The 25370-nt window shown below is 49.8% G+C and overlaps 6 protein-coding genes across 6 annotated transcripts; 4 read left to right on the top strand and 2 right to left on the bottom strand.

Annotated features, from left to right (window-relative positions):
* The first annotated feature begins 163 nt into the window (after nucleotides 1–163).
* Nucleotides 164–4244, top strand: EDB82DRAFT_457253 (NUC173 domain-containing protein). Its single transcript, XM_025729904.2, has 2 exons — nucleotides 164–390; nucleotides 468–4244. The coding sequence occupies exons 1-2, from the start codon at nucleotides 322–324 to the stop codon at nucleotides 4113–4115; spliced, it is 3717 nt and encodes a 1238-aa protein (XP_025589083.1). The 5' UTR covers nucleotides 164–321; the 3' UTR covers nucleotides 4116–4244.
* On the bottom strand, nucleotides 4245–7648 carry EDB82DRAFT_488514 (uncharacterized protein). The gene is made up of 5 exons (XM_025729905.2): nucleotides 6960–7648; nucleotides 6785–6904; nucleotides 6458–6724; nucleotides 4730–6402; nucleotides 4245–4678 (listed from the first exon to the last, which is right to left on the bottom strand). Exons 1-5 carry the CDS (start codon nucleotides 7164–7166, stop codon nucleotides 4531–4533), a joined length of 2415 nt encoding a protein of 804 aa, XP_025589084.1. The 5' UTR covers nucleotides 7167–7648; the 3' UTR covers nucleotides 4245–4530.
* Nucleotides 7649–10152: 2504 nt separating this feature from the next.
* On the top strand, nucleotides 10153–12681 carry EDB82DRAFT_488511 (uncharacterized protein). Its single transcript, XM_065608334.1, has 2 exons — nucleotides 10153–11531; nucleotides 11584–12681. The coding sequence occupies exons 1-2, from the start codon at nucleotides 10328–10330 to the stop codon at nucleotides 12396–12398; spliced, it is 2019 nt and encodes a 672-aa protein (XP_065465700.1). The 5' UTR covers nucleotides 10153–10327; the 3' UTR covers nucleotides 12399–12681.
* A 124-nt stretch (nucleotides 12682–12805) lies between these two features.
* On the top strand, nucleotides 12806–15138 carry EDB82DRAFT_488509 (heterokaryon incompatibility protein-domain-containing protein). Its single transcript, XM_025729907.2, has 2 exons — nucleotides 12806–13713; nucleotides 13776–15138. The coding sequence occupies exons 1-2, from the start codon at nucleotides 13132–13134 to the stop codon at nucleotides 15021–15023; spliced, it is 1830 nt and encodes a 609-aa protein (XP_025589086.2). The 5' UTR covers nucleotides 12806–13131; the 3' UTR covers nucleotides 15024–15138.
* Nucleotides 15139–15212: 74 nt separating this feature from the next.
* EDB82DRAFT_64962 (histidine phosphatase superfamily) lies at nucleotides 15213–17337 on the bottom strand. Its single transcript, XM_025729908.2, has 2 exons — nucleotides 16710–17337; nucleotides 15213–16656 (listed from the first exon to the last, which is right to left on the bottom strand). Exons 1-2 carry the CDS (start codon nucleotides 17213–17215, stop codon nucleotides 15402–15404), a joined length of 1761 nt encoding a protein of 586 aa, XP_025589087.1. The 5' UTR covers nucleotides 17216–17337; the 3' UTR covers nucleotides 15213–15401.
* Nucleotides 17338–19978: 2641 nt separating this feature from the next.
* On the top strand, nucleotides 19979–25354 carry EDB82DRAFT_488503 (uncharacterized protein). Its single transcript, XM_025729911.2, has 5 exons — nucleotides 19979–20556; nucleotides 20606–22698; nucleotides 22756–23724; nucleotides 23776–24271; nucleotides 24327–25354. Exons 1-5 carry the CDS (start codon nucleotides 20164–20166, stop codon nucleotides 24912–24914), a joined length of 4539 nt encoding a protein of 1512 aa, XP_025589089.1. The 5' UTR covers nucleotides 19979–20163; the 3' UTR covers nucleotides 24915–25354.
* The last annotated feature ends 16 nt before the right edge of the window (nucleotides 25355–25370 follow it).

Here is a 25370-nt window from a genome sequence, read left to right as displayed (position 1 = left end):
TTGCGATTGAGTAACAAGAGGCGCGAGCTGCCAGCACCTTAACCTAGATCAGCTACGAGGGGCACAGCTACTAATAGTATGGACAGTATAGCCCATAACGTAGGACGCTCGGATACAGCGGTAGAGTTGGCGCCACATCTTCATAATGGGGTGGTTGGCAAATGTGGCGCAGCCATACACTAGCCACCCCACATCCTTATCGATTCGGCGGGGTGCGATAAGCAAGTAAAAATTTGGGAATTTTTGGCTGGGATCTTGACTTTCACCGAACAGACAATCCAGTTCAGTTGGTGGTTGCGGATTGAATTGCTCAAAATCAACATGTCGACCCCTTCTCTGGCTGAAAAGCTGGACAAGATCAAATCCCCAGGTCTTCAGAGTCAAAAGAAGGTATGTTTCTTTCATGCGCTCTCGTCTTAATGCGTCCACGGTCTCGAGTCGCACACTGACATCTTTTTTTCTTGTAGACTGTCGTCGTTCTTCAAGCTGTCGAGTCCACACTCAAGGAGCAGAACACAGATCCTACGCCCACAGGATACTTTGCGGCTCTTCTGGCTCTTCTCCAGCAAGCGAACAGCAATGGCAATGTGAATCTAGAATTGGCGACTCCCGTTGTCTACCTTCTCGACGTCGTTACACCTTACGCCCCGCAGCCTCTTCTCCGATCAAAGTTCACGCAGATTCTTACTCTCCTCGCGCCCCTACTTTTACTTCAGGATGCGGAGGCTATGCTTCTGCGATCATCCATAGGATGTCTTGAGTCGCTTCTTCTCGCACAGGACGCCGCATCATGGGAGCTTTCCGTTTCCCAGATTGGCCCTCGACGAGCCGTCGCGGGACTCTTGAACATGTCTATCGACCACCGACCGAAAGTACGTCGAAGGTCGCAGGAAGCCTTGAAGAAGGTCCTTCGAAACCCACCCCCGAGCCCCTCTCTGGATCACCCTGCTGCCGATATGTGCGCCCAGACTGCCACCAAAAATCTGGAGAACCTCGCTGGCCAAATTGCGCAGGCGCGCAAGGGAAAGAAGGCCGACGGCACTCACGATCCTGCCATGATCCACGCCCTTCAGCTGGTCAAGACTGTTGCGGCCGCGAGTGGCGGCTGGCCCAGCAAGAAGATCGAGTCATTGTGCGAGATGCTACTGGGTATCGCCAAGAGTGGAAACGAGTACATGACCATGGCGTCCTTCGAAATTTTCGAGATGATTTTCGAGGGCATGACTGATGAAGTTTCCTCATCTAAGCTCCCACGACTTATGGAGATCATCTCTGAATTGCGACCTGCTGCCAACGACACGCAGCTTGTTCCCCCGTGGCTCGCTATTCTGTCTCGAGGATATGATGTTTCAGCGCAAGTTGAGCCTGACGAGACTTTCCAGAACCTTCCCCAGCTGTTCGATATGGTTGCTCAATTCCTTGAGGCTCCCTCTGAGAACATTCGAATTTCCGCCTCAGAATGTTTGGTGTCTTTTATGGCCAACTGCATTCCCCAACAGGTCATCCTCGAGCCCTCAATTTACGATGAGAAGATTCTTGAGAAGCTCGCAAAGTCAGCAGAATCCCTTCTGACTGTTCAGTACCAGGCTGCCTGGCTGCAGACCTTCAACGTCCTCGGCGCTATCTTCGACACATTGAGATGGAGGTCCTATCCTATCATGATGAACGTTACCAAGACGATTGGTGAGATTCGCGAGAACGGATCCTTCCGCAACAAGAAGGATGCCGATGAAGTGATCGGAAAGGCGATTCGAGCTATGGGCCCCGAGGCTGTTCTATCAATTCTCCCTTTGAACCTTGCCAAGCCCGCAAAGGGCCAGCCGGGTCGTGCTTGGATGTTCCCTATCCTCCGTGATTACACAAGCAACACAAATCTGGCTCATTTCAAGAGCGAGATGATCCCCCTCAGTGAACTCATGTTCCAAAGGGTTATCGACCACGGGGAGGCTGAGAAGACAATGGAGATTAAGATCTACGAGACAGTCGTTCAGCAGATCTGGTCTATTCTCCCCGGTTATTGCGACCTTCCTCTAGATCTTACTAAGGCCTTCGACCAGGGCTTTGCGGAGATCCTGGCCAACCTTCTGTACAAGCAGGTTGAGCTGCGACTGGACGTTTGCAGAGCTCTCAAGACCCTTATCGAGTCTAACCAGGCTATTGCTGATATCGAGGAGGAGGAAGAGAACCTTGTTCTCCAGAGCCGAATCAGCCGCGCTGATGCTAAGAAGAACCTCGAATATCTTTCCCAATTCGCAGGCAACATGCTCGCCGTCTTATTCAATGTGTACACACAGACCCTTCCCCAAAGCCGCGGTCCTATTCTGCAGACCATCAACACTTTCCTCAGCATCACACCCAACGCTGAGCTCATGGAGACTTTTGACCGCGTGAGCAAGATGCTTGCTACCGAGTTGCAACAGGAGAAGCCAGCGGATAAGAAGAAGGAGAACCAGCAGAAGTCAAAGGACCACATGCCTTCGACAGCTCAGACTTTGATGGACCTCGTTATCACAATGTCCGTCTACCTTCCCCGAGAAAGCTTTGCCGCCCTTTTCGAGATCGCTGCTGTCATCATCAACAAGGAGGAGGAGCCTCAACTTCAAAAGAAAGCATACAAGCTCATCCCCCGTCTAGCGGATTCAGAAATCGGCAAGGCTGCTCTTCAGGAGCGAACTGCTGAGCTCCAGAACCTCATCGTCACCAGTACCGAGAAGGTCTCAGCGCCCGCTCGACGAGAACGTCTCGCCGCAATCATCGCCCTCCTCCCCTTCATCTCCGATGCCTCTCTTCACTTCATCCCTTCCGTGCTTAGCGAAGTTGTTATCTCGTGCAAGGAGAACAATGAGCGTGCGCGTGAAACAGCATACGATCTTCTGGTTCGTATGGGTCAGCGTATGGTCGAGGCTAACGGCGCAGCTATCGACAACAGCAAGGTTCCTCACATGCCCAATGACGCCCCTGCTGGAACTGCCAACATTGAGGAGTTCATCACCATGGTTAGCGCTGGTCTGGCCGGTAGCACACCCCACATGATTTCTGCTTCTATCACAGCCATTAGCCGACTTCTATATGAGTTCCGAAGTGCTTTGAGCGATGCTACTCTCTCTGACTTGGTTCAAACTATGGACCTTTTCCTTACTTCCAACAACCGAGAGATCGTCAAGAGCTGCTTAGGCTTCGTCAAGGTTTGCGTTATTAGCCTTCCCATCGAGCTGATGCTTCCTCGCCTTTCAACCCTTGTTCCTAACCTTATTGTCTGGAGCCACGAGCACAAGGGCCATTTCAAGGCCAAGGTAAAGCACATCATTGAGCGCATGGTTCGTCGCTTTGGCTACGAAAACATCTACAAGAACTGTCCCGATGACGACAAGAAGTTGATGGTCAACATTCGAAAGACTAAGGAGCGTGCCAAGAAGAGGAAGGACGCAGCCAAGGGTGATAACGATGGAGAGGAGAGTGATGATGACGAGGATGGCCCATCTAAACGCCAGTTCGAGAACGAATACGATCAAGCTCTTTACAGCAGTGATTCTGACGATGGAGACGACTCAGACGACGAGGCTAGGCCAACAAAGAAGGCGCAGAAGGGCGGCAGGACATACATTGTCGAGGACGACGACGAGCCCCTCGATCTTCTCGACAAGAAGGCCCTGGCCAACATCTCCTCCACCAAGCCTGTCAAGATGCGCAAGCCTACACGCACCAAGGCTAAGGTCGATCTCGACGGCAAGCTCATCCTTGGTAAGGACGACGACGAGATGGAAGTGGATGACAACCCTGAAGCCTCAGGCGTGGGCGCCTATGTCGCTGCTCTTAAGGGCAAGGACGTGGCCAAGCGCGGCCGCGGAGGCAAGCTTAAGTTCTCCAACCGACGTACAAAGGACGACGACGACGAGATGGAGATGGATGACGACGATGTTGCCGCAGTTAAGAGCAGGATCAGCCCTGGACGGGATCGTGGCAGCCGAGGAAACTTCCGCGGCGGTCGAGGTGGCCGTGGTGGTCGTGGTGGAAATAGTGGAAGGGGAGGCATCGCTGCTGGACGAAAGGGACTGGGCGTCGAGAAGAGACATGGAGCGTCTGGTGTGGGAAAGCCTAGAAGAGGACGCAACTAGATGCCATAGTTATACCCATTCGATGCGTCATGTCTGGTTCGGGCATTCATTTCATTTTATAGGTTCGTCATTATTTAGATCATGGGTTATTTCAGGGTAAATAAAAGTCAAGCAAGTTTGAAATCCGAGAGCCAATGACTCTGTCATATTCCTGTATTGCTCAGTTGATGCGATGACCAGGATTTCAAGCCAATGTCTGTATAGTATATATGGAACGATTCCTATGTCAAATCTGAGCCTCCAATGGGGTATCATCCGATGTTGCCAGCTTCCAAAATCCATTCCTTTCTTGAATCCGCAACATCCACAATCAAACTCTCGACGCCTATGTTCAATGCGCATAACACCTTTATGTACCAGCCAGCAAGAGAAATAACAACTGCGCTTATACTTCATACCACTGTTCGATATATCATTACTCAAGAACAACAACATCCTCCGGCCGACGTGGCTGTAAGGGTGGAGGCCGCCTGCGGTCTTCTGTGATAGGAGGCCTATCCCGGTAGTATCTGTGTACTGGCTCCCATTGCTGGGGGGTTTCGGGTACTCGCTCTTCGTGACGACTAGACTGTGTAAGTGCAAGTTTTGAATTGGAATCGCCCTACTTTACTTACACCTCGCGTATTGTTTCGTATCGTGATGCCATAGGGTCACTTATGATTGCACAATGCTCTGGTGCAGGTGGGGGGTTGTAGCGAACAAGACGCGGCTCAGGCTCAAAGTATGATCTTATGTCACTTTGGGCTCTTGGTGCAGATACGGGGTACGGTATAGCCTGATGTTCCGTTACGACGGGGCGTTGCCGGCTTTCCAGAGGTGCACGGCTGATCGGAATCATGTCAATATCTGCGTTGTTCCGGCCGGCCCGTAATAATCGGGGTTCTTCTTGCCAGGTCGCTCGATGGTCGTCTGGGACCATAGGTACTTCGGGAATATCCCTCCTATACTCTGGAACTCTTTCATCACGGGCTGACATCACCATGTCTCCAGTAGAGCGTACTGGAACTCGCTCGTAGAACCCACCACGATCTTCCATTACAACGGGACTATCACGGTCGCCAAACCTCTGCACCTCATCATATGGTCGACGACTTACTAGAATCCTTGCGGGATTCTGCACTCCACGAGACCTTGTATCATAGCGATGCGAGGACGCACTGGGAATACCGACTCTCAGTTGAGGAGAAGGGGCTCGTACAGGAAATTCATAGGGCCTTTGTCCATAGGCCAAGCGTTCAACTGGTACTGGACGCGAGACCTGCGTAGGCTCATCTCTCATGTCCATACGCCGTGATGGAGAGGTTATGATGGCCGGACGCTGGATACTGGAACTCTGAGGCGGCTCGTTCCTGAAACCTTGTCCTCGAGGCGGCACTGCACGCACAAACGACGGTTTCATAGCGTTAGGAGACACTGGTTCAATTGACTGCACCAACATATCTTGTAACCGATCTGCCACCGTGGACGCAGGCGGACGCGTGGTAGGTTGAGGCTCATAAAATGGAGACTTTACCTTGCGGGCAACTTGTGGCCCAGAGCTTATAAAATGGCCATTTGCAGGATACTGAGGTTTGCCGACGTAGCCATTCTCATAAGGGGCAGGCCCGGCACCCGACACAAGCCTCAGATGGGAGGCAGGTGGCAAGGGATCATCCATAGAAACCAGAGCAGTAGGCGGTGGACCCTGTGTACGTTGGGGGACAAGCCCTCGGGGTGATTCTGGAGCAGAATCTGGAACATTGCGATTTCGATCAATGGCATCTTGCCATGCTCGATATCTTTTGAAACCACGTTGACCTTTCTTTTCGGCCGAAGTCTTACGCTTGACTTTCTTCACCTTTGATTTCGGCTTGGGGGTAACGGGTCCCTTTGCGCCAAGGCTGAGCCTAGGAGACTGGTGTTGACCAGGGATGGCCTGGCCAGAATTGTGTGGCACAGGTCTGTTGGGGACGGGATTTGCAGGTTGGTAAAACACCTCTTCGATGGACGAGTCGGACTCATTACCAGATTCCTCACCCTCGGAATCAGATATCACGACGACTTCCCGCAAGATCTCGTCTAGCTGATCTCGACCACTCTCCTCATCTCCTCGCCACTTGACAAGGGTATCAAGGCATAAATTCTCGACGACTTTGCGAGCGTTCTGCCAGCTAGTCTCTCTTAGTAGGGTATCATACCTCGTGTGAGTATGACGAATGTGAGCAAGCACTGCCAGTTGAACTCGTCGGGCCAGTGTGATGTCTTCTGAAAAGCCTACTTTCTCTTTCTCGTTTTTGTTTGTGGGGTCCTATCATCATAAATATCCGTTACCTGCGGAAAGTTGTTAGGGGAGGGGCACAAACCCGTCTGAAAGCATGCTCGATAATCATCTGACGGTCGGTGTTTGGAATTCTTGGAAATAAGTCGCGTAGAGCGGCATCAACCTGCGCATCATATTCCGCTTGAGACTCAGGAATAGGTTCAGGGGCACCGCGAGCGGCCGGTAACATGTCTTCTATGGACTGTCCCAACCTGGCACGTGCTTCGTCGACAATCGTTTCTCGGACATGATGTCCAATGCGATGAACTTGGTGGGACAGAACGTTCGAAGTAGAAGTATCCTTTGCGTTCTTCATACAGTTTAGTTAGCGGCAGGAAGCGAGTGCTGGCCGTAATGACATATTGCATACCGAAACTATAAAAATCATAGCATCTTTTTCGCGAGAGAGTTCTTTGCATGCTGTCGTTAGTTCAGGATTGCCGGCAGGAACAAACTCAAAACCAGGAGGGGGTGTTTTCTTTGTGGTAATCTATATGTGTTGGTGAGTGCTGTGACATCCTCGGCGCGCAACAGTCGCATTATACCTGAAATTCAAGCTTCTTCTTCTTGTCCTTGTTTTCAACAAACTCGAAGTACGAGTGGTGCTTGGTTGTTTTGGGTAGAGCCGGCTTGGCAACAAATCCTGCGGGCACAGGTGCTGTGTGATCAAACTGAGATCTTTGGGCTCGTCTATGCCTCTCTTTTGGGCCACCTGCCACAGCCGCGGGCAGGTTTCGTTTTTCTCTCCCCATTTATGTTTGCACGGCTGTGGTCAGCTTACCATAGTGGCGAGTACAGCAAACTCAATTCAGTTGGCACGAAATGGCCTCAATAGCAAGTCAGAAGGGATCTTCTGATGCCGAGCAGTAACGCAAAGTGCTCGGTGAGCACGTTCCTTTCTGGAGTCTCTGTGCAGTGCAGTGCAAGGGTAGTATCCTCGGAGCTGGCTGGAAATGCGATATGTAGAGTATAGAGAATCGCGAAGCGATGCAAACAACTAACAGAACGGAACGAAACGGCTGAAGCTGTATCAAATCTTCACGAGTCGCATCAAGGCACAAAACACGGTATACAAACCGACAACGCGTCCCATGTGACACTATAACCGGGCGAGAAAATAGTATGTCAGATAATTTAGGCGCAAGTGCAGTGACAGTTGGGCGCGCACGGCTGTAGGGCGTAAGGCTCCGATGAGTTTCCGCAGATGCAATACAGACGCAGGCGAATGGGGCCGTTGATGGATGGCCTCAAGAAGGCTGAAACCACGATCAGGCTGCCCTACAGGAGCAACACGTGACTTTTAGTACCGTCACCTGATGTATCATGTGACTCTATCTTTGACAATAGCAGACGCAGTCAACACCAGCCCAGTCCTATTTCCAGCATTGTCATGTTTTCTACGCTTTGCCTCTGGTTAACAAGGCTGTGGCATCAATGACGGTGGCTATGCCGTTTAGTTTCGAGGCGTTGAGTGGCTTTGATAGAAGGTTCAGGTGTTCAGGGAATATTAAATAGGTAGTTTATGCGATGGACGGCTAGCGATGTGCTTAATTTGCATAGGCTATGCCGTCTCCTGAACCAGGGAAGGATACTGTGCCCTATCATATGCTCGGATCCGATATGGAATCCATTTTTATTCCGGTAGTTTTTTCCTCATAACATCGTTGATGGAGTCTTAGTGACATTGAATCAAGCGGAACTTCCAAACGAGGTAATTTCGAGAGAGGGAGATTATGAATTTCATGTTTCACATCTGGCTTAGACAGCCAGTCAATTGGTGAAGAATTGAGACTCCTTTGTCGGCATGAGATGTTAGCTAAAGCTTGTTTAGTTAGAAGCTAACATTCGTTTCGAGATGTGGGAGAATAGCCGTGAAAGAATCGGATCACTTATGGTCGTAAGGGATAGGGCTAATTATCTTGTGAAACAGTCCTAGGTCAGTGCATGACAGAGCGTTGTGTATAGGACTGATGATCGCGGCATTTGCCGCATCGTCTTGTGTCATTGTCCATCATCGTAAATCATCGTCAGGGGCAGTGGAGATGATAATCAGGGCGGCAGTTGGCAGTTGAATCTCTGTCAAGCAAGTCATGTTCTATTTTTGTCGACACGGCCGATCACTGGAATGTTGGTGCAGTGAGCAAGAAAACATTGGTTGAGAGTGGCAAAAAAGCAGCCAACTTGTGAGGCTTGGATGTTGGTACGAATGCATTAATACGGACATCAGAGGCGCTCAAGGCGACAAACATTCTAATTATCGGTGCTTTCGATGAGCTGGGACCCGACAACGGCCTGTCGGCGTTTCATTGCTACCGATGTGATTCCTTTGTAGAACAAGCGAGTGATCGAGGCGAGTGCAAGATGGACGATCATTGAGCTTACTTGCGAGCCAAGACTCAACCTTGAATGCACAGCCTCATGGATGCTCGCTGTTGTTACCGTTTGTGTTTATGTTATCAATCCAGCGTGGCACAGTAATTAGGTGCTGTGGAATCAACAAACAGTGAGCGGGCAGCATGCAAAAACAAAAGACTAAGAAAGCGGTGGCCTTGATAATGGACTGTGCTTGATGGTAGCTCACGAAGGTGGTGGCAGTGCAATCGTTAGTGGTGGTGATGGTGATAGTCTCTCCGCAATGACTTTTATGACAAGGCTTGACCTTGTCTATTCATTTCTTCACTCAATCTGGTGGGAAATGAATCAAGACCATCCCTAGCAGACGAAATGAATCAATTGCCATTCTGTAGCACCCTGGATCTGAAAGAGAGCAATCATTACACAGTACTCTGTAAGCTTTGGGAACATGCCAGCATTTGGTGGTTGTACAGCCACGCTCGGGACAGACGGATGTCAAGTTTCACTATCCGCCAACGCTGATCAGTCAATTCACTGGCATGATTTTTTGCTTCAGAGCCGAGTTGGCGAATCGCTGTGCACAATTATCTGACAGATTAACGCTTTGGACGCTGATGGTTCGTTTTGGGGCATTCCAACCATAATAAACATGGACTGCCGCTTTGCCGTGAGGCAGCCAACCGCCCGGAAATGTCGTTTCTTTATCACATCCGTCCAGTCTTATCTAGACGATTGGACGGAGGAATTATTCGGCCGCGATTTATCTGTATCGCATCTCAAACAAGAGTGATGTGATGGCATTACAGGCAACAGAATAATCAACCTGAGGCTTGGCCAGATTTAGTCCAGGCCACGAAGCCCCAAAGGCAGAGAGACGTAAGCTCGCGCTGTAGCTGCAGCTGCAGGTGAGGTCGACCATGATAGCTGGCAGCGTCTACCATAGCCAGAAGCGCAGTGTGCAGAGAGATATGGGCTCCATCTGGCCCAAAAGGGCAGTAAAGCGTCGTCATCCTAAGGCCGCAGACATCTCTGCTGGTTCGTTTCGCTTTCTCTCTTCCCTTCTGAACAAGTCTCGTCTTTCGCACCCCTCGGATAACGAGGCAGGGATAGGTTCAGGGTGGGCACTCTGTGCTGTTTCTGAGAGGCTCGGTCGTCAATGTCAGCCTTTGATTCGTTAAATGGTGTCCGGCGCTGCCTCAATGAGTTATCCACATCCTTGGCCCTTGCTCCAACTCCTTGGCTTGCACCACCAAGAAAAGAGCTGACGCGTCCTCTCTCCTCACTAGTCGGCTCCCCGACCGCCGATCCTGGTAACGGGCGGCGTTACTTGACAGCCAGTCCCCGGGACTCCAGACAGCCCCAATTCAGCGACTCACAGCGCTTGCCCAAGTTCTTCCAATGGACTTTTACTTGAATTTAGGGACTTGGAACGCCTTTATAGTGGGTTCTTGTTGTGGATTACAGTGGCTTACGGCAGTCTCCATCGTCCAGTCCCTGACATGTCGGGGATCTTGCTGTCAGACCCGGTTGATGCGGTACGTACCTTCCACTACAGACCATGGAAGCACCCATCCACACCATTCATAGAACACTGTCCCCCCAGTTCCCGATTTTTTGCCCGGTTCCATCTTTCCCCTTCTCAACTTCCAAACATTCGTTTCTGTTACAGAACTTCCATCCAACACAACACAATCAACATCAACATCAACAACTACCGACCATCTTTACCAACTTCCAAGCATTTAAGTTTATAATCGACAAACTTTGGCATTGTAACGACCGGGCAATCGGCCTTCTACTTGACAACTACAAACTCACTCGATTCGATTCTTTGGTGTCGCCAATAACGATACCTCTACACATAAACACTATGTCGGCTCCCGGCCAGAATAATGTCGACTTCGACGCTCTCCTAGATCTTACCGAGTACGATAGCTTCCAGTCTCCTTCTCTCTCACCAGCCGGCACATCAAAGGCTACCTTCACAAGCCCTGTAACCGCTGCCGTTGCTGCTCCCATTACCACAACTGCCCAGAGCTTGAGCGGTCCCAGTCACAACTATGACATGTACCGACAACAGACAGGCTTCGTCCCTGGAGCTATCGCCAGCACCATGGCGGTTAACCAGACCAACAACACTGGTTACCAAGACTTCCGTAGCTTGGACTACTCTACCTTCAGCCCTGAGGCTGATCTCTTCGACTTCAACACCTCTCCTTCACAAGGCACCATGGGCGCATCAGAAATGGACATGGATTTTGAGTCACAGACCGAGACACAACAGTTCTTCACTGTTGACCCCAGCAGTATCGAGCAGGAAATTGATGGCCTTCCTTCGCCGCCAGTCTTGCCCACTCAGACCAACAACGTCGGTCGACTCTGGCCCGGTGCCCACTCCCAGGCCGCCCTTGCCAAGGCTCAGGCTCAACAGCGACAGCAGCAACAGATCATTCAACAGCAACAGCAAGCTCAACGCCAGGGATCTCAGCCCAAGTCTCGTGGCAAGGCTCCTGCACCTGCCGATCCCCTTGTTGAGCAGAAGATCACCCAGCTCTTGAACTCGATGCGAGCCAAGCCTTCCATGCCTGAAAACCAGGCCTCAAGCCCTATGACCAACCTCCCCCGGTCCAAGAAGGATGAAGAGGAGATGGATGAGGACGAGCGACTACTCGCCAGTGAAGAGGGCAAGAAGCTCAGCAGCAAGGAACGACGACAGCTGCGAAACAAGGTTTCTGCCCGTGCCTTCCGTTCGCGTAGAAAGGGTAAGATTACTAAATTCAATCAATTCCATACATTATGCTAACTCACAAACAGAATACATCACTCAACTCGAGAGTGAGATTGCCAACAAGGTCAGCGAGAACGGTGATCTCCGAGCTCAGAACCGAGCTCTCATGGATGAGAACAAGCGTCTCACAGACCTTACTCGCATGCTTCTCTCTTCGCCTTCTTTCTCCAACTTCTTGGACAACCTCAGCAGCAACCCGGCCGCCGCTCAGCAGACTCCTCAGCTCAAGGTCGAGCCCCAGCCCGAACAGCGACAGGTTCCCAAGGACATCAACCCATACAACGCTCAGCAGTCTTCTCAGCAGCAGATTGGCATGGCCATGATCCCTGAGCAGAACATGGACTTCTCCATGCTTACCCTTGATGGTTTCAACTTCCAACCCCAAGTCTTTGTTGTCGACACACCCGAGGTTCCCGAGGTTATTGACGCTGCTGTTCTCTCCGGCAAGTCATCCAACTTTGTCGAGCCTATCTTCGACTCTGAGGAGGAAAAGCTCGAGGTTCCCGCCATCGAGCGCCTTGTTGCCAACCCTGAGATTTCTGAACCTGTCGACGCTGCCCGTTTCGATGCTGAGTTTGAGGCTGACCCCGAATTTGCCCTGTTCCATAATGAAGCCGCTACCACCGCCACCGAATCAACCAAGGAGTTCGACTGTGAAGGTTTGTCGCATATTGACATCTTTGGTGGTGTTGAGTCTGAGAAGGTCCTCGCTCGCTTGGAACTCGTCGATGCCGGTGAACAGGAATCCGCTGCTGCCCTTGCTATGGCTCGCGTGCAACGTCTCAGTGCCAGCTGCGACGTTGTGACATCAAGGCTAGAGTTGCTTACCATGGACATGTAAGACTTGGTATAATGGTCTATTGAGGAGGGTAAAAGGCATACACTAAGCGCTTTATATTTCTTATTTATTTTCTTTTGTGAATCTTGGAGATCCTACAGCGGATTAGGATGGGACTCGGCGTTTGGGGCACACAGGATGGACCACCCATGAGCGGTGCTACTGCATAACATGCATTGTTTTCTTTGATTTAGTTTCAGGACGAATGATGACACAGGAAACTTGTGTAGCTAGATAGAAAGGTTTGTCGCCGCTCGACACCACAAATACAATATTTGAAGGATACATTTTATATCTCCTTTTGACTAAGTGACTTGTGATTTAAATGATATTGATGCAAGCAGTTTCTATGCTTCCCAGCGTGATGTTAGTGCTTACCTCGGCCTGACAGTGTACTGGCAAGGGTAACAGTCCATTGTGACCCTCCATTTCCCATTTCTACTGGAGTGTATATCGTTTCATTCCATTTTATGCTCAATATTTTTCGACTCCGATACCCTCAAGGTTTTACATGTTTGGCTGATGTAATGGGGAAACCGGCTCGCATTGTGCATCTCAAAATCCCAAGACGATATAGTTTTTATCCGGTTTTGGTCGTCGGTTCACGAAAAAGGACTAAAAGAATCCGGTCTTTGAATTATCGGTCTACACGACACATTTCATATCATTCGTATTCCACTTCCACCCTTTAGAAGCGCCTGGAAAAAGTTTTCGATATTATCCAATATTGGTATCCATGGCTGATGCCAATTCAAAAGACTTGTCAGCACCAGAGCGATACAAGTACACACCGTTTGAGGACAACTACTCAGTTCGCATTCTAACATTGGAACCCGGCGTTGGCGATGAGCCATTAGTCGGCCATCTAGGCTCCGAGAGCCTTGATTCGAGTCCGCGGTATGAAGCGATTTCTTACTGTTGGGGTACCGGTGGTCGTTCGTCAGAGATCATCTGTGATGGAAAATCTCTTGCACTGACAAAAAGCATTGAGGGGGCACTTCGTCGTATGAGACATGGTACCTCTCAGCGTCGTCTCTGGGCAGACCAAGTCTGTATTAACCAATATGATATTGCGGAGCGCAGCCAACAAGTTGGCGTCATGAATGCTATATACAAAGGAGCAGAGCATGTCTTGGTCTGGCTGGGCGAGGACCACGAGGGTGTCGCGCATGATGCCGTGACTATGATACACTACCTCAACGGCGTGTTTAATAATGAAGAGATGCACAATGAATTCAAAAGGGTTCATTCAGAGGAGCTTTTGAAACAGGACAGAACACCCTGGGTGCCTTTTTCTAATCTGACAAGGCTACCGTGGGTGAGTGATTTTCAGGAGGCGGTAGTAACAGCTGGCAAGAAGTCCTTTGCTAATGGGAATAGTTCAGTCGGATGTGGATTGTTCAAGAGATTGGCACGAGTGCTGAGGCCACGCTCTATTGGGGAGATGCTGAGATTGACTGGGAAATTCTCTCGTCAGTTGCGGGTGTCTTGAATACCCAGTATCACTATTTGCGCTCACGGTTCTCAATTCTCACACCTAATGTCAGATATCTATATCAAAGATTCGTCGAGCCTAAGGAACAGTACGACTTCAACCACAACCGTGCTGCATTCATCTATGAGCTGCATCGCGCACGGCACTTACTAGCAAAGGACCCTCGAGACCATGTATACGCCTTTCTGGGCCACTTCTCTCTCAGCACGGGAAGTCAAAGCCTTAAGCAGCTTGTGCCCGATTACAGCAGGCCCGTCGAGGACATATTTTATGACGTAGCGGCCCGAGAACTCTCGGGCTGTGAAACCCTTCTCGTCTTGTCTGCCTGCCATGCAGTACCCGCAACGTATCGACGCAGACTCATGGAGAGAGGCAATATTCCGACGTGGGCTCCAGATTGGCGTATTGTACCTCTTCATCTCATGGGAACACCTGGTTCTCCTCACCGGGCATCAGGCAATTCACTGCCAAAGCTACACATCGACGACACGAGACGGGCCCTACATATACGTGGCGTTCGCCTGGATCGCCTGCACCGACCTTCATGGATCTTCTGGCACAATGCTTTCCACTTCCATCGCAACCGCAACAACCCCCGCCGTCTCCCCATCGAAGCTGTATGGCGCGATATCTGTCGTGGCAACGAGCCATTCAATCTACAAAAACGCTATCGTAATGGCGAGTCTGCCTTCTTCGCACTTGTACAGAGTCTCACAAATGGCTGCATCGGAGTGGATCGTTCGCGGCCATATGAGAGCGTGCCGAAGGAAGAGTGGCTTGCCAATGGCGCAGCGTATCTTGTTCGTGCTCTAGATAATACTGATGCTATTAACCAAGAGATCCAAGATCTTGCACAGGCGGGCGACGGGTTCAAATGGAGCCATGAGGCGACGTTGATCACGAGGTATCGTGGCTTTGCTATTACTGCTGGGGGATGGTTTGTGGTTGGGCCTGATATCATGCAGGGTGGTGATGTGGTTGTTATATTATATGGGGGTAAGGTGCCGTTTTTAATTAGGAGGCGAGAAGGGGGAACTTGGATGCTTGTTGGGGAGTGCTATGTTCATGGGATGATGAGTGGGGAGGTGCTTGAGTTTAAGGGGTTGCAAGAGGAAGAGTTTATTATTTTGTAGATCCTACTGGATGGAGATACCCCGTTTGATAATTATGAATATGACATGAGAGAATGACCAAAAGGCATGTTTATATAGTCACTTTGTCTTTTGTATATACTACAAGAATAACATTATGTTCATATGACAGTCTCATTTGTCGAACCAAGCTACCGTGCTATGTAACAGCAGGCATTTCATATGTGCCTGAAAATATCCTGGGTATTTCCTAAAGAGTGTGTAGATGTTCCAATTCGCCAACCAAAACGCCTACTCAAAATATCTCCCAATATGTAACAAAGGCTCAGAACGATCGTAAGAAGCAAAGGGTATAGCCCACTCATACACAAATCGCTCTTAATCATTATCGATTCCACGGTATAAATCCTCTCAAACTACTCAAATACTCTCCCGTGCCTTGACTGGTGCTGCTCCAATGACGCTGATATCATCGTCACTGTCGTCCATTGTTCGATGTCGAGGTGCGTCGAAATCTTTGGTTACAACACCAGACATTTGCGGCTGAGGGGGTATCTCGTTCGGACTTCGGAGTTCCCAGCTGCCAACACGTTCATGGTGGACTCCCTGCTTTGTCACAATCACATCTGCGTCGCCGTCTTTCTTCTCTGGTCCTTTGAAACCTCCCACAGCGCCTCCTACAGCAGAAGCAGCAGTGCTGGTTGGTTTATCTGGAGCCTGCTTGCGTCGAATTCGGAGACCTCCACAGACGAACAAGCACGCTACGAGGATAGCCATTGCGGTGAGTGCGATGACTGCGCCGATGATACCTGCTATGACCGGACCTAACGAGGAAGAATCATCGCCCCAGATATTATCGCCTGAGCTAGAATCTATGCACCAGGGAGCTAGTGGTGCACCACAGATATCGCACCACTGGCTGGGTGACGTTCCAAGCTTGGTCATGATCTGGACAAAGCGGGTGTATGCGATACCATCAGGGCCAGACTTGAAAATAGGTTGGTTGCGGAAAGGCTCGTCAGCATCTGTAGAAGTACGATATGACATTCTGACTCTCAGGCTATCTATTGAAGGCATTCGGCCAGGGGAGTCTGTATCATCACCGAACAGCTCAAAGACAAGTGCTGCACCAGGCTCAGGGAGAGAGGACCAGGGTTGCTGTTCTTCATTGTCTTTCGTGAGAAGGCCCGAGAGAGAAATGAAGCTGACGATGGGTTCGATGGAACCGAACATGAACGTGAGTTTGTTGTAGTTACTTCCCCAGCGGATGTTGTTCTTGAATTGTGACAAGATTTTGTACGCCAAGGTGCGTCCGGCGATGGAATAGAGGACGCCCAGTTGGCTGTCGTCGTCAGACTTTTCCGAGTAACTATTCGCTGCGCGCTCTACTTTAGTAGCGTAATAGTTGAGAAGAGTCAGTGTCCCATTTGCGTTGCCTAGCTCCTCGTGAACAGTTTCGTTATGACGATATTGATAATCGACAAATTGCCAAATATTGTAGGCGTTCTTGAGGTTGGCTGACTTCATGTCGATTGTCCCCTTGAGAGGCGGAGTAGAGAAGAGGTCTTGGTAGAAGTTCTGGCTTGATTCGTAAATGTTGTCAAGGGACTCATGCCCTGTCAGGTTTGCTGATATTTCTGCATACCAGGCTGGACATCTCGAGGTACCTTGCACGCTGTGCGGTGTTAGTCAAAGTTCAGTGTTGTATAAGTGAGTCTGGCGGCATACGATATATATTCTGGATCATGTAAGCTTGGAATTCGAACATTGGGATACTGATATCCGCCGAGAGGATATTCTGTCTTGTTGTCACTTGATTCCAGGTTCACGGCTATTTTTTCACCTCCAATACTGTCGTCAAAGGCGTTGGGTGCGGGCGGATAAAAGCCTTGCATGAAAGCCAAAGCACTTCCAGATACCCATTCATCTGCTTGAGATATGATTTCAAGCTCTTGATTGTCAATCACATCGGGTTTGAGATCCTGAAGATATGCTGTCTGTATGTTCTCGTAGTCTGAATCATTCACACCATTTGGAATATAACGAGCACGGAATGCAGTCCCTTGTCGCCATAACTGCTGCGCGCCCTCGGGAGTGAGGACAGTACGTAGTTGGGTTTCTGGAGTGATCTCGCCATGGTTGATGAATACGACGGCAGCCCAGATCTTGTTTGACTGCGCAGAGACAGTGGATGTGAGAGGTAGGACTGCGATGAGCTTCTTGAGAAGGACCATGTTGAAAAGCAACGCGCGATACAGGAGCAAGAAATCTACTGGGAATAATTGTAGATAAACCTCTTCCGACACCGTCGAGCTGGTGAGGTGAGTGAAAGTGAAGAGGAGATAAGAGAAAGAAAGGCTCAGCTGGAAGAGGTGAGGGCCATAGATAGCTTATTGAATGAACAAGCTGCAGCTGCAATAGATCGTCATGTACCAACGCCTAATTTAGTTACAGCATAAGCCGAGCAAGTATCTTATACATGTTCCCAACGTGCAGCTACTACGGCACGCGAACTCCCTCGCAACATGGCAATGGCGTTGGCTTCAACAAGGCTACGAATGATGTGCTCATGCTCGAAGCGGGGAGACCAAAAGCAAACGCATGGAGGGCCGGAAAGCCACAAGATAGGTCAGCATTTGGTGATACCATCCAATAGGTTGGGTTAAGAGTGGTCGAGATGGCTGCAGTCCAACTTGTTTAAGAAGAGTTTAAGTTAGAGGGATATTACGTTATTGGTGCGGGGTGAAAGAGGAAGAAGAATAACCAGTAAAACTGCTAGAGCAAGGGTGGCTGGGACAAGAACGATAAGCCCGGCTTTGGTATGTTGTTGGTTGAAATTGAGTTGGAGTTCTGGAAATGGACAAGATCTCGATACTCGACTTTATCAAGCCATAGATTCGATTGATTAGGTATGGTTCTATCTAAGCCTATGATTATACATGAAGAGAATGCTTATGGCATGGTTTCTTCAATTCTTATGACTCTAGTGAATTGATTGACAATTTAACCTTTTAATACGAACAAAAAGGCTTTGGTCTAAAGATATTGACGTCAGTTGTTTCTGGTCTAAGTGAATGGTGGAACTAACCATCCCTGGAGTCAACCGCTTCAGCAGATGTACTACCGATAGTATCAAAAGCTCAACACCAAACATCCTTGAAATCTAACCAAAACCTTTTACCAAACTTACCTTATAGTAATTCATTAGTTTCATCTTTAATGCAACTTCAAGGTAGCGAATACCTACTACCTATCTACCTAGGTACTTGAATCAGCCCGCAATCGTGAAGTAGTCATTTTGCTACTAACCCTATAGTCATTCCGTATGACACTGTCTTCCAGAGATAAACCGATTATTAGGCGATTGACAAGAGAGTCATTAAATGGGATTTACTTTCTATTCGGGGGATGAAAGGTTCAGTGAAATGATTTGCCTATTTAACCGATTTTTTCATTATGTGACTGAGTCGTGGTTTTGTAGAGCCAAATGCTTGTATGACGGGGGACTTCAACCAAAAACAAACATGTCACTGAGCAATAACATGCGAGCACAGGACTGTCATTTTGAAGGGGAAAAAAAAAAAAACACATAGCAAGACGTTGGAGAGTGTCACGATCCACTACCATTGATAAAATCACCAGCCAAAAAGGCACATTGGAGAGAAACGAGAAGTGACAATCCCTGTTGTCCATGGGACTTTGTTCAGTTCAACGTGGCTTATAACTTGTAGATATCGCTCGCTCCCCAACTGTAGAATTTCTTCGTGATATATCAAGACATCGTACCCATGGTCCTTGGCATGTATATCTACGAGTCTTGCCAATAGACGATGGGATGTTAGACTTACCTATCATGATACGCACACTTACACGCTGTCATCCGTTTGGGATCCACCAGAATTCTGCCATTGTCGATCTAAACAAGTCACTGCTCGACAAATAACATGTCTGGATAGATTTTGAAGCAGCTTTCGTTCAGACAAGAGTTCCGTTACCAACATGCCCTTATGCATTGTCATGCTGGCAAGAGAGAGGTTCGACTGATGACTGGCAGCGTGGGACACCTTTGCAGCTGAGCTAGTAACTGGTCGCCCTGCTGCCCCGCCTGAGCTGTCAACAGGGACTGGGTATCTAGTCCTGAGATAAGGCACCAGAATCATTGAGATCAATGGAATACGTACTCTGGTGGTTCAAGGTGGGATAGACCACGACTGAACCAGTCAGCCTGTGAACTCGTAGATAACCTGAGAAGTAAACATGAGGTTCCGAGATAGAGAAATAAAAAAAGGCTGACCACAGGATAAGGTCCGGCTGATAGTGAAACCCTTTTGTCATGTAATGTGAGTAATCCATGGTTTGCGTCACCGGGTTCGGAAGGACAAGACACTGCCCCTAGTTTTTCGGTCCCAGGTTCCAGAAGACAAGCATTCTTATCAATCTAATCAAGCTGCATCAGATTAACATCTTTAAGATCCGCCGGCAGCCACTTAACTTGCATGGTCGTATTTTTATTCGAAGCTTTACATCAACACTGTTTGACAATAAACATTCCATGAGGCTTATAGTCACCGTAACATCTAGAAAGGGGACAACAAAGGGGATATTGATGGAAATAATTGAATGAATCACCCTACTTACGTCTATTCCTAAAGTAACTGATTTCTTTGTTAAAAGGGGGCCATTTTTGTCGCCATGATGATGGAAACCTCCGAAATCGAATCATGTTTTTTCTAGTGACCCTTTTTGGGGAGTACCTCCCTGCCCTGTTTCTTCCGCATGCATTTTACAGGGGAACACCAGGTTGCAGCCTTAGCACGCTACCTCCCTTACAGGTACCTACCGCTAAACTCAAGGTGGCAGTATACCTTTAAGCGAGCGAATCTATTCGCCTGTTAACAATTTCTCCGCATCACCTGCCCTTCTGACCACCAACTTTGACATACTGCACTGGCTGCCCGTACCTCTCGTCTCCAGTTTCAGGTTCTCACTCACTATACCACCTTCCCAAAGCCCAAGCACTCTTTTTCGATCGTTTACTCTCAGCGCAAACTCGGCCGCACAACAAATTTCCTTATAATCATCCCATCAGTATTTTCAATCGCACGCCGTAGCGATAAGCGACACAAAATTCCGATTTATTCCTTCAATGGCACCGTCGCCGATTGCGACGTGATCGCCCACCATGTCGGAGTCGACGTCAAAGTCGATCGACGCTGGCGCTGCCGTCGCCAATACCACGGATTCTCGCGACCCTGTTGTCGCAACTGCGCCAGTCGATAGCAATCCCAACAATACCGCGACCGCCAAAACCGACCCAGCCTTCTTGCATTCGCCTCCCGACAGTAACAACATGGCCAAGTCAGATGGCTCAGATTCTGAATTAAGCGACCTTGAGGACGAGCCTATTCTCAGCGACCCTCCGCAGCCGCTAGATTCTAGCGACAAAAACACCAGTGATGAAGACAAGGACAAGCCCAGCGATGAAGACATCGGAGAAGTGCTGCCAGATCACTGGTCTGGCGCTGTTCCTATCTTTAAGCCTACCATGCACCAGTTTAGAGACTTTAAACGTTTCGTATGTCACCTGCAAGTCCCTCGCCCTCCTCTGCTAACGACCACTATAGATGGAAGCCGTCGACAGCTATGGTATGAAGTCTGGTATCATCAAGATTATCCCTCCGCAAGAATGGAAGGACAGTCTTCCCAAACTTGATAACCTCGTCAAACAGGTCAAAGTTCGAGAACCAATCAAGCAAGATATCATGGGCTCCAACGGCACCTACCGCCAAGTTAACATTGTACACGGTCGATCTTACAACCTTCCACAGTGGCGTCAACTCTGTGACCAGAGCGAACACCAACCCCCGGCTAGACGTGGCGAGCGACGCGCCAATGCCGAAAAGCCAAAACCACGAACACAAAAGGCAGCACCTGCATCCAAGCCCGTTGATCCTTCAGTCCCAAAGAAGAGAGGCAGGGGACGGCCGGCTAAGCGCGGTGGCAGAGGAAGACGGGCCAACCCAGAGCCAGCAGAGGACGCAGAGGACCGACCTATGACCCCGGTGTCTCCTAAGCCTGATGCAACCGAGATGGAAGACAAGCCCGTCGAGTCTGTCGAGCAAGATCCAGGCGAGGAGGTTGAGGATGACTATGAGCCCAAGGTTGGCCGTATGGGCATCTCTCGACCAGCCAGGACTAAAACTCAGACAGTCTCGGCTCGCCGTAAATACAGCCGCCGAGAGGGATCCGCTATGGTCGACGAAGCTGCCTTCAAGGACTGGGATTACAAGATGGACACATCCGAATACACACCCGAACGATGTGAGGAACTTGAGAGAGCATACTGGAAAACTCTCACGTATGCGCCCCCTCTTTACGGTGCGGATCTGATGGGTACGCTCTTTGACGAATCGACCGAGCAGTGGAACCTGAACAAGCTTCCCAACCTTTTGGATGTTCTAGGAACAAAGGTTCCAGGAGTCAACACTGCCTATCTATACTTGGGCATGTGGAAAGCAACGTTCGCATGGCATCTTGAAGATGTTGACCTCTACAGTATCAACTACCTTCACTTTGGTGCCCCGAAGCAGTGGTACAGTATCTCCCAAGCTGATGCTCGTCGTTTCGAGGCTGCGATGAAGAATATTTGGCCCACAGACGCAAAAGCCTGCGATCAGTTCCTCCGACATAAGGGATTTCTCATTTCTCCTCAGCACTTGAAATCACACTACAATATCACCGTCAACAAAGTCGTGTCGTATCCCGGAGAGTTTGTCGTTACATACCCATATGGATACCATTCCGGCTATAACCTTGGCTACAACTGTGCCGAGGCTGTCAATTTTGCGCTGGACTCTTGGCTCGAAATTGGCAAGATTGCTAAAAAGTGCGAATGCGCTCAAGCTCAAGACAGCGTCTGGGTTAATGTCTACGAGATCGAACGTAAGCTGCGCGGCGAGGAAACTGAACATGAAGAAACCGAAGAGGAGGAGGAAGATGACGAGGAAGAAGATGATGATGAGTCTGGGATGCCGACACCACCGTCCACCTCGGGCGTCAAGATTAAGGAGCCTCGTCGCAAACGAAAGCGTGGACCCGGTGACAAGAGTGGCAAGGTCAAGGTCAAGAAGATCAGGCTTCGCCTCAAAACCAAGGCCGAGCCCCCTTGCTGTCTCTGCCCCAATGATACACCATCAGCAGAGTTGTTACCCACAGATGATGGTAGGAAGGCGCATCGTCTCTGTGCGCACTATCTGCCAGAGACATATATTGAAACTATTGACAATCAGGAAACCGTTGTCAACGTGTCGGAGATTCACAAAGATCGACTCGACCTCAAGTGCCTTTATTGTCGCTCAAAACGTGGCGCATGCTTCCAATGTTCCCAGAAGAAGTGCGCCCGGGCGTATCATGCGACATGTGCAGCGGCTGCTGGCGTTTTTGTCGAAGAAGAAGAAGTCCCAGTTTTTGGCGAAGATGGCACCGAGTACAAGGAGCAAGCTTTCGAGTTTAGTTGTCGGTTCCATCGGACCAAACGTGATAAGAAACTCGACGGGGAACTATTGGAGACGGACACGCGTGTTAAAACATCAGCCTCAAAGATCCAGCCAGGCGAGACTTGCCAGTTCCAATACTACAAGGGTGACATTTTCGCTGGTGTTGTGATTGAGAACAGGGCTGACGAGCAAACACTTCTCGTTGATATTTTGCCTAACGGGTATGGACGACATCCGAATCAAATTGAATTATCAGAAACCAAACTGACTTCTTGCAGTGATCGCCTCGAGGTTCAATGGAAGTGGTTGCTGGTACCCAATCCAGCTGATTACCGACTTCCAAAGGCATCAGCAAACGCCATTCCCATGCCCGCTTCACAAAAGGCCAAGGACAAGCTGAAGACCAAGCGACTTCACGACGGAAAGCCCCAGAAAGACGATCCGTTTGTCGAGGGCTGCACATGGGCCGAGTTCCAGCTTCATCCTGTTTCCAATAAAGACCAGGTCAACATTGACTTTTCCAAGCCCGACCAAATTTGGCATTACTTGCCAAAGACATCGACCGATGCTCGCGCCCAATTCACTGAAGATCCTACCAAGCAACGTCACAACCCTCAAGGCAATTTCCTCTCTACGGTTCCTAAGCTACTGAAGCCAGTAAGACCGCCAAGAGCAGTTCCACCCTACGCTCAGCAACGACCCTATCAGCCTGGGACTCCTTACAATGCTGGCCGACTGGATAGACCGTATGTGTACAAACCACGAATCCCTGCTGAGATCAATTTGCCTACTATGGGCAGCTTCACCACGCAGAGGTTCGCACCGGCTGCCCCTTTACCTGCCCCAAATCAACATCACACGCAGTACCCATCATATGCGCAGCCAGCACCCCCGGGACACCAATCTCCTCATCCTGCATACTCCGCTCAGAGGTTCGAGGTTAGATCGTCTCCAGCACACACACCGCCAGGAAGCACTCCCACAATGCACAGTCCTATGAAAGTACCTGTACATCCTCAGCAGACGCAATGGCCAAGGGTGACTAACGTTTCTCACCCTCCCACGCCTGCACCCGCTGCTGGCGTAATGTATCCTCATAACGGTGCCCACCAAAGCCCATATCAAGCATCGGCACACTATCAGCAGGCTCATCCTGTCCAGCAACAAAATCATCACATGAAAGCATCTTGGCAGGTACATCAATCGATCTACCAGAAGTACCCCTTCTTCCAGGTCAACTACAACAGGTTCGTGTGGTAGACCCCCGTTACACGGGGGCCTTGTTAACTCTTTCCCAGGGACTCAAGTAAATATCGAACACCATATGCTGCTTGGGGAGGCTTCACAAACGGCTACGAAGGTAATTTCAGGGCGCATATCATGGCCAACCAGGACGCCTTCCTGCGAGGTCAACCAAGCAATCATAACTACGGCGCCCACAGCTCTCCGCATCAACAGCCATCTGCAGTTCCACCCCCAGCATCGTCCCCTTCACAGATGCCCCCTAGTGGATTTGACTTCAGACAACAGTCTTTCCCGAAAGGAGTGCCGGCGCCATCGCCATCGCCAATGCCGACCCATCCGACCTCTGGACAATTTTCTCGCCCCGCCCTCAAAGCGCAGTATCTGCCCCCGATACAGGCACAGGCGCAGGCGCAGGGGCATGCGCAACAGCATCAGCAACCCCAGCCGTCTCAGCCTAACCCTCAACAAGTGCGGAAGCCTCAGGAGACTACTAAAACCCCTAACCAAAACAGCAAACCCAAGACTGCGACAGTCTTCAAGCCGTACAAGGTAAGTACCTGGAATTCTCGATAGGAAGGACGGGTCGGCTGAACAGCCAATCCAGATACCACCAAAAGAGTCGCCAGTGCCATTGCCAGCAAATTTTTTGGCGGCAATGACATCGACACCGAATACTGTGGCTGCTGCCGTTGGCCAACCGGCTCTGCAGCAGTCCTCGAACAAGGGTTCACCCGTTGAGCCCAAGCCTGTGCGAAAAGTGCAAGCAACGCAACAGTCGCCATCGGGGGCGTACACTCCAGGCAAACAGCCGCTTGGTGCTAAGATCTCTGAGACGCCTGTGCCGATTCCACGACTGCCGGGTTTCATGCCTGTCTCGACATCTAGAGAAGTTGCTTCGCCACAAAAGTACGTGTTGAATCAAGTTCACTCAAATCGACATTTGCCTTCGCATCAGGGCAGTTTAGTGACGCCTGTAGCCGCACAAGAGCAGGTGGCATCGTCTGTTCGGGATGGCAAGCTTGTACTTACCAACACGAACCCTGAGAATGCGCCCCAAACCGTATTGGCAGAGCAAGCCATTCCTTTCCAACCACAGGATTTCCCCGATGTTCCTGGAAGCGAATCTATGAAATTCATGGACAGTCTCCTGGAGAATATCCGTACCATCGTACGTCGCGACGAGAAGCCCTAAGCTATTGCCAGCACGGCACACCTCTGGACTTTGCATATAGATACCCTTATATAACGGCAATTATTTTTTTTATCGGGCTCATGGGACGGCGTTTATGGAACACGCAGCGAATGGGATCTGGAGGACATAGCGATACGGATGAGATGAAATGAATAGGCCTCATGAGGAATGAAAATAGCCTTGAGCAGTATTAAATTTAAGGTAGAATCATCCCCGCTACCTCGAGTCTAAGAAAATGTACAATTTTGTGAAGACAAGCAACACGAAGCCCTTCGAATTTAGAGGATAAAGATACTTGCGGAGCTTCCGGAATGTGCAAAGATGGCATATGATAACCTCAACTTCGCTTCGGATATCTACTTGCTTGTGTATCACGTAAATTAAAACACTCGGGTATCTGCTGATTGATTGCGGCGAGGAATTATACTCAAGTAATAACGTACTGTGTATGTTCGT

Source organism: Fusarium venenatum, assembly GCF_020744135.1.
Source record: "Fusarium venenatum strain MPI-CAGE-CH-0201 chromosome Unknown EDB82scaffold_1, whole genome shotgun sequence".
In the NCBI taxonomy this organism is placed as follows: Eukaryota; Fungi; Ascomycota; class Sordariomycetes; order Hypocreales; family Nectriaceae; genus Fusarium; species Fusarium venenatum.
Note: the sequence above shows the minus strand (reverse complement) of the source record. Positions and strands in the feature narration are given on the sequence as shown.